This window comes from Gracilinanus agilis, chromosome 6, assembly GCF_016433145.1.
Source record: "Gracilinanus agilis isolate LMUSP501 chromosome 6, AgileGrace, whole genome shotgun sequence".
NCBI classification, from domain to species: domain Eukaryota; kingdom Metazoa; phylum Chordata; class Mammalia; order Didelphimorphia; family Didelphidae; genus Gracilinanus; species Gracilinanus agilis.
Genome location: NC_058135.1, coordinates 45,856,527 through 45,864,944, shown reverse-complemented (window position 1 = coordinate 45,864,944; position 8,418 = coordinate 45,856,527). Strand labels below are relative to the sequence as shown.

The 8,418-nt window shown below is 37.6% G+C and overlaps 1 protein-coding gene across 1 annotated transcript; it reads right to left on the bottom strand.

Moving 5' to 3' along the window:
• Window positions 1-1,300: 1,300 nt before the first annotated feature.
• On the bottom strand, window positions 1,301-1,642 carry LOC123253055 (NADH dehydrogenase [ubiquinone] iron-sulfur protein 6, mitochondrial-like). The gene has a single exon (XM_044682333.1). The coding sequence runs from the start codon at window positions 1,640-1,642 to the stop codon at window positions 1,301-1,303; it is 342 nt and encodes a 113-aa protein (XP_044538268.1).
• Window positions 1,643-8,418: the final 6,776 nt, after the last annotated feature.

Below are 8,418 nucleotides of genomic sequence, written 5' to 3'. Positions count from 1 at the left end.
GACAAAGGCAAGCAAAGTTTTCTTGCTATCATATTAAATTTAATACATACAATCAATCAATATTTTCATTAAGCGCCTACTATTATATGTGCCAGGCATAAACATATATAAACTATACATAATAGTTTAATTACAATTCTCTTTTCTATTCTTTTTTTTTTTAACCCTTATACTTTCGGTGTATTGTCTCATAGGTGGAAGAGTGGTAAGGGTGGGCAATGGGGGTCAAGTGACCTGCCCAGGGTCACACAGCTGGGAAGTGGCTGAGGCCGGGTTTGAACCTAGGACCTCCTGTCTCTAGGCCTGACTCTCACTCCACTGAGCTACCCAGCTGCCCCCTCTATTCTTTTTTTCTAACCCTTACTTCCCATCTTGGAGTCAATACTGAGTATTGGCTTGGGGTTAAGTGACTTGCCCAGGGTCACACAGCTGGGAAGTGTCTGAGGCCGGATTTGAACCTAAGACCTCCCGCCTCTAGGCCTGGCTCTCAATCCACTGAGCTACCCAGCTTCCCCCCTCCCCCCCTTTCCCCCGCTTTTCTATTCTTAATATTGAAATGTTCATGTTTGATATCATAAGAAAAAACATTCCATTTTACAGATAAGCTCTGAGAAACTACATGATTTATCAATGGCTATAAAGCTAGTAAGTATCAGAACTGAAAGGCAAACTCATTTTTTTTTTTTTTACTTTGAGAGTTCAGTTCTTTTTCTATTCTTTGTAAGGTTGTCTTTATAATCTCTCAACTATCACCAAAAATTCAATATATAAACAGATTAAAGTAACTTTATTTTAACATTTGCTAACAGAAAGGTTTTGATTTTTCATAAAAGAGACCAGGCCAAAGTGTTAAAAGACTAACTGACTTGACCATACACTCAAAAATATAATGCAATTCAAGGACTGTATTTCAAGGGGGGAAAGTCACTTTAAACTTAAATTATATTCAACAATCATGTTCTATTCATATAATATTTTTTATTTTTTTAAATATTTTTTTAGAAAAATTTTCCATGGTTACATGATTCTTGTTTTTACTTTTCTCTTCACCCCCCCCCCTTTACCCTCTCCATATCCAACATGCATTTCCACTGGTTTTAACATGTGTGATCAGTCAAGACTTATTTACACATAGAATATTTTTTAAACAAAGCTTATGTTTTATGATTCTTAAATATACTTTTTCTTAAAATACCAAAATTCTTATATGCAGAAAATTGTACTGGTTTTAGTGTATAACAGGTTTCAGTGGTGGTGATGTTGTGTAAACTGAAGTCCACCTTACCCACAAGTCCCAGTTTTAGTCTTTGTCCAAGTTTATATACACTTTAGGATGACCCAGAGCTCCTCCTCCACCATTACATGATATCACTGGACTTTCCACTTTGCATTCTGGTTGCTCTGCTATCAAACCAATCGCAAAGTTTTCATTTACCTCTTTCTGGCGACCAACAAAGCGAATTCTCCTGTAATCATCTTCATCATAAACGTGGCCTGTGAGGGTAATTTTCTCCCCCTTGGGCAACACCTGCACACCAAAACATCTGGTGGCCCCAGGGAAGCCCTGGCTGGCCCCGAGGCTGCTGCCCAGAAGGTGGCTGAAGGTCATAAAGGTCACAAAGGCCACCACAGACGCTGCCATCTTCCCCGGCATTCAGTTCTTACTTGTGACTCCAACCACCTTGGTAGACAGGCTAAACCAGTTTGAGGGTAACCAAAAGGCCTCAACCCTCTTGGTAAGTTAGGGGGATGTCTTCCCCAAATAAATGAAGACTTCCCCTGACAGAATGGGTAGATGAGAACAATTCGTTCCATTGCCAGGAAGGAGGTGGAAGCAGGCAGTGTAGAGTGCTTGGAGTTTGGTCAGACATGGAAGAAGCCAAGATCATCCACTGCATCCTACATGATGACCAGTTGTATTGACTTTTGTCTTGCCGCTGCCCTTTGATGACTCTGGAAGAGAGAACAAGGTTGAGACTGCACAACTGTGCCTCTTTTAAATCCAATTCACTAGCAGATTTCAACAACCAGATGATCTATGTTTCAATCTTAAACCTGAACGACTAGCCTGACCAAAGTCAGAATTGGTCCAAAACAATTCTTATGTCCTGGAAAAAGCCTTATAGGAAGACAACTAAATTTGGAGGTAAAGATCAAGTTCAAATTCCAGCTTCAGAAGGAAAATTACTGGATTTTGAGTCGAGGACCTGGTTTAAAATCCCAGTTCGGTGCCACTTACTATTTATGTGACCTTGAACAAGTCACACCTCTGCATCTGAGTTTTCTCATCTATAAAATGAAGGTATTGAACAAAATGTCCTTTATGATCTTACTAGCTGTGTCACCTTGAGGAAATTCCAGAAAGTATGAAATTAAGATCACAGTAAGAGTAGTATCTGCCTCCCAGCATTGAGGTGAAGATTAAATGCGAAAATGTAAGTATTTTATATCATTACTACCTCTATAAGATACCATGAAATAAAATTTATTAGTGAGCTGTGTGACCATTTGTTATATTCCAAACAAGTAGTTTTATTAAATCCTGTCAAAAATGTGCTATTTTGTTCAGGTTGTATTCAACTGTTATTATCACAGTAGGATTTGATTTCCCATTCACCCTTTATTGTTCTGATTTCCAGTAAAGTCAGCCCATCGTTAGATAGGACAACATTTTTTAAAAATATATCCTCCCACAGAAAATTTTAATTTTACTTTTGAAAATATTTGGACAAATTACTTGTTTAATTTTCTTAAGTTATGCCATGTATAATAATCCACCACCAGCTATAACCCAGCACTAATTCTTTTGTTGGCTAAAGTCAGAGTCATAATATGACATCTTCTTGGTAAAGTTAGGCAAATTTCAGGTGGCATACTAAACTAAAAACAGCTCTTAGCACCATAGATCATTTCTTATTTCCTTGTCAACTAGAAAGAGCATAATAAAGGTGTTTCTTTTTAGATTCCGGTAGGTCACTCTGACATTAATAAGGCCAGGAAGCAAAATATAGTAAGCAGTGGACATTACTTTGAAATTAAACAGAAATTGGGTAAGAATATTAATAAAAATAGAAAAGGTGTTTGTAATCAAGTTAATAAGCATCATTTTCCTATACATTTATGCATAATTCCATATGTGTTTACGGTTATGATAAAAAGAAAAATTACAATCATTCTTGTTTTTAGCTGTCCGACTGTGATCTACTGCTGTGTTCAATTAAACAACCTATACAATATAACTGGGGAAAGTATAATGAGAATAACTGAAAAAGCCCAAATATTAATAACCATATGTCAGAAATTAAAAGGCAGCAGGAGATAATAAGTATAAGGAATGAGGGCCCTTCCCACAGAGGCCGACATCTTGGGCTTATCCCCTCTGGTGTTTCTAGCTCTACCTTGAGATAATGGTGAGAGTCGGAGAAGTCAGAGATGAGAGGGAGAGGAAAATGGAAGAGGGAGAGGAGGCAAGTTGGAAGAGTATATTCCCAGCTTCAGAAATCCTTCAAAAAAGGTACTGTGCAGGAGACACCTACTCTTCTTCTAGGGATAGGGAAGAGGGAAATGGGATTCAGCCTGTCAACTCAACTAAGAGTGGGATCTAAAACAATTTTCATTGAGTAAGACAACTCCGAAGTCTTAGAGTTTCTCCACTGGCCCCTTTTGTATCCCAGCCAAGACTGGTTAATATGCCAATGGAGAATACGTTGACTAAATCAGAAGTATGTTTACCCAGGTGATCTCATTCTAAACCTGTGGTGACACTGTCCCAGAGTGATATTGGCAGGTATAGATAGGGGTGACATCCCAGGGTGATTCGCCAGCCTATAGTCCCAGAGAGAGGACTGGTAGAGAGCCAGGGAAGAGCTTCATCAAACAGCAGTGTTGGCAAGGCTGCTCAGCCAGGAGAAGGAAATGAGAGATCTCTCACCAGGGAGGTTTTCCCAGGTGCAACCCATGGCTGGCAGCACAGATATCAATCCACAGAGTACCTTGAATTTTCCTTGCTTCAATGCCTGAGTTTTCCAGAACTATTTTTCCCCCTTTTCCCAATAAGACATGAAGTCTGGGAGATGAGATCATTTATTGATGTTGGCTGAGAATAATTTGTCTCGCTACTTACTTTCCCTTCGTACTTTGATTTATGGTTCTTGATTCATCTATTGGTCGAGTAGCTCCTGGAAACAGGCTTGAGCCATATTTCTCCTTGATGTTCAACCAGAATAACGTATGATTCCAAAGCACATATGGATTGGGGATTACATATGTGCATAAAACTTTACAGGATAGATTCAATTCAATATTTATTGAACATCTACTATGAGCAGGGTCCCTTGCTGTCAAAGGATGCAAAAAGTGAACAAATGCCCAAATATACACAGTATTGAAGTAGTTTCTATGAAGAAAACAAAAGATATAGAGAGGGAAATTCCTGCCCTCCACAAGTTTACAAACTACTTGGAGAAACAAAACAAATTTTTCATAGGCTTCTCACTGGTAAGCGTCATTGGATCATAGATACGAGAGTTAGAAAAGACTTTACAAGTTATTGAGTCTGATCAGCTCTCTTTGCTCTTCTTTTTTTTCCATTCCCCCCCCCCATTTTTATGTGTGACAAATTTACACATAAGTTTTCTAAGGCTACATGATGATTCATGTTGTCTCCCTCCCTTCTTCTCTCCCCACTCCTGGAGTTGACAAGCAATTCCACTGGGTTTTATATGTATTATCACTCAAATCCTATTTCCATATTGTTCATTTTTGTAATAGAATAATCTTATAAAACCAAAACCCCAAATCATATACCCAAATAAACAAGTGATAAATCTTCTGCATTTTTTTCCCCTCTGCATTTCTATTCCAACAGTTCTTTCTCTGGAGGTTGATAGCATTCTTTTAATATCTCTTTGCTCTTCTTGAAAGTTTTCCAGTTCCTCTGTAGCCCTAGTTGTTCCAGTTGGCTTCCTATGGAAACTGAGTAACTTGTCCAGAATCTCCAACCCAATCCCTACCTGTAAGTATCTGAGGCAGGACTTAGATTGAGGTGTTCCTATAATAATGATAGCTAAAATTTATATAGTGCTTGCCATATGTTAGATGCTTTACAGTTACTATATTATTTAATCCATCCTCATTATGACTTTGGAAGGGAGGTGCTAGTATCCCCATTTCACAGATGAGGAAACCAAGGCAAACAGAGTTACGTCACTTGTCAAGGGTCACACAGTAAGTATCTGAGCCTGGATTTGAATTCATATCTTATTGACTACAAGATCAATTGCATCATCACCTAGATCTCTAAGATCTCTATATCTCTAAGTCTCTAGTTTTAAGACTCTAACTCCAGTGTTTTACCTACTACCAAGGTTTACAAAGCCAGGACTTCTTTTTTAATTATCAGACTTCAAATCTTGCGCTTTTTCCATTGAATTAGGCCTGGAAGCAACTTGATAAAATAAGTATATATATTGTGGACTCATATAAAGAGTCCACAGGTGTATAGCATTTGAAAGTTTCCAGACTGCTTTCTCATAACACCCTTGGGAAGTAAGGAGTGCAAGCATGATTAACTGTATTTTATAAATCAGAAAACTGAGGCTCAGAGAAATTTGCCCAAATTCACATAGCAAGTAAGAGATTAAGCTAAGAAATTCAGATGTTTCCTGACTGAGCCCTTTCCCCCAGATCACTGATAGTGAACCTTTAAAGACCAAGTCACCAAATTGCAACCTACACACTGCATGTGAGCCCCCACCTTACCCCAGAGAGGGGAGGGAGGAAGGAAGCAAGTGCTTCCTTTGGGCTGCTGGGCAGAGGGGCAGGTAATGAGAGAAATGTCCTTAGGTATGCATGGAAAGGGAAGGGAGCAGTCCCCTCTGGCAAACATGCCATAGGTTCACCAACATGGCCCTAGATCACACTGCCTTCAAAATCGTTAAGTAAGATCTAAATAATATGGTATAAATCTCACACAATTGTCAGAGAACATGAAGCAAAGGAATGGTCAATTCCTGATTGAGGTCAGTCAGATAAATCTCTTAAAACAAATGTCTTGAGCCAGACTTTGTTATTGAGATGGTCAGTTAGGCTGATAGCTTTCCTAATATTGAGATAATCATTGAGCCAGACTTTAATGTGATGGAGATAGGTTGCTAGAGGAAATGTAGGCAATGAATAAACTAATCTGGGGCAATGTCATACAGATAAAAATGGTCAAGAAGAGCAGAGGGCATGAAAACAAGATTAATTTGGATTAAAAGAAAGGATGGAAATGCTGATAAGTGGGAAAGAATAAATATGGGAGAATCAAATGTTAGAGCAGGGATTCTTAACCATTTTTGTGTTATAGACTTTTTTTCTCAAAATAATGTTTTTTTAAAGCCCTTTCTTTATCTCTTAGTAACAACAAGCTAGAAGGGCAAAACTAGGCAAGTGGGGCTAAGTGACTTGCCCAGGGTCACAGAGCTAGGATGTGTCTGTGGTCAGATTTGAACCCAGTTCCTCCCAACTCCAGAGCCAGTTAGTTGCCCCCAGGATGTTTTTAAGTTCAAAAATAAAACTCAAAGGAAACTAATTCTATTGAAATATAGTTATCAAAATGTTTTTAAATACAAGTTTATAGATCTTAGGATAAGAATCCCTATGTTAGAGGGACTTGAATGCTATTATTGACTTTTAATGAAAAGATTCATAGCACTTAAGATCATTGAAATCTATGTTGGAAAGGACCCCAGAGTTCATCTATTCCAATTCTCATTTTATAGATAAAGAAAACAAGCCTCCAAAGGCCTTTTTAAAATAATGTGTTTTGTATTACCTATACTACATACTCTATAGTATATATTATAGAGCTTAAATTAAGAAGACCTGAGTTCAAATTTGTTCTCAGACACTAGCTGTGTGATCTTGAATAAGTTGCTTCACCCTATTTGACTCAGTTTCCTAATCTGTAAAATGCACTGCAGAAGAAAATGACAAACCACTCCAGTAATCTCTGCAAAGAAAATCACAAATGGGGCCAAGAAGAGTAGGACAGGACTGAAAAATGACTGAACAAAGAACACACTAATAGTAAAGGTTGGAAGTAGAATTCGTACTGAGGGTCTTTACTGTATCATGCTGTTTTCCATCATTCTATTTTGATACATATTTATTAAACCTCTACTATGTTTCAGTCACCAAGTGTTAGGTTAAGGATGCAAAAATAAAAACGAAACAGTTCTTGCCTTCAAAGGGCTTATATTCTCCTTTTCAAAGGCAGAGGGATCACTTCTTCCCACTACCCTACCCTCGGAGGTAGAATAGTAGTTTATGTAATAGAAGTTTCATTTAAAGGCTAATCTCACTGCAGTTCTTATTAAGAAAGAGAATATTTGGAATTCTCTTATTGGACTGGTTTTGTCATTTTTTTGCTTTCTAGATATGTGGAATATGTATAAATTTGTCTCTCAATGTCAATAAATAAAATTATATTTTTAAAGTTTTTTTGTGAATATCCTATGTTTTTCATTTAACATTCCAGTACTTGCTGTTAGTTATCACTATTTGCCAGAGTCAAAATATGGCAAGGATGGATGATTACTTTCATATTTTTTATCTCCCTTAAAACACTGCCATAAGAATACCTTTTAATTGCATAGGAAGCTCAGGCAAGCCTCATGTAATAAGGATTTAGAGGTCTGTCTGTTTCACTTTTCAGGTCCCCCATCAGTATGCTACCTCACTCATTTTCAGATTTAATTCCATCCAAAGCTTTAGGGTAATCCAAGGGTATTTTGTGTATTTATTCATTAAATCCTGAGACATCTAACATATTTAATGCTTCTGTTCATTATGGCACTTAATATATGAAATTGCTTTTTAAAGTGATAGTATATTATACCCCTTTTAATATATTGAAGATGCTGCTAAGTGGCTAGGTATAGAGACAAGAGGTACAGGGCTCAAAATCTGGCCTCAGACACTTCCTAGTTGTGTAACCCTGAGCAAGTCACCTAACCCCCATTGCTTAGCCCTTACTGCACTTCTGCCTTGGAACAAATTCAAGGTATTTGATTCTAAGATGGAAGGTAAGGGTTTAAAATAAATAAATACTCTCGATATATACTGAAGTCTAAACCGATAAGGTAGCCATTTCAGACATGTGTCATTTGTATTAGAAAAGGATTGGGAGTTCTTGTGCAGAGAATACCTTTATTTCCAAGGACTTGTAGGACATTTAAAATAGGATTCTAGTTACCAAAAATCCAATTAATACATAAAACATCAGGATCACATTTGTTTAATAAGATGAAATAAGCCTACATGATGAATCCTTTTGGAATCTCCATACAGCCTAGCTGCATCGTCTCTTGCTTTCTTTGCCCCTATTTAGACTTTTACATTCAGCTTGTTGCCCTTGTGAAACACATGAAATTT

Bases quoted from the DNA above. Each gene is read 5' to 3' on its own strand.
- LOC123253055 (XM_044682333.1), bottom strand. From the start codon at position 1,642: ATGGCAGCGTCTGTGGTGGCCTTTGTGACCTTTATGACCTTCAGCCAC.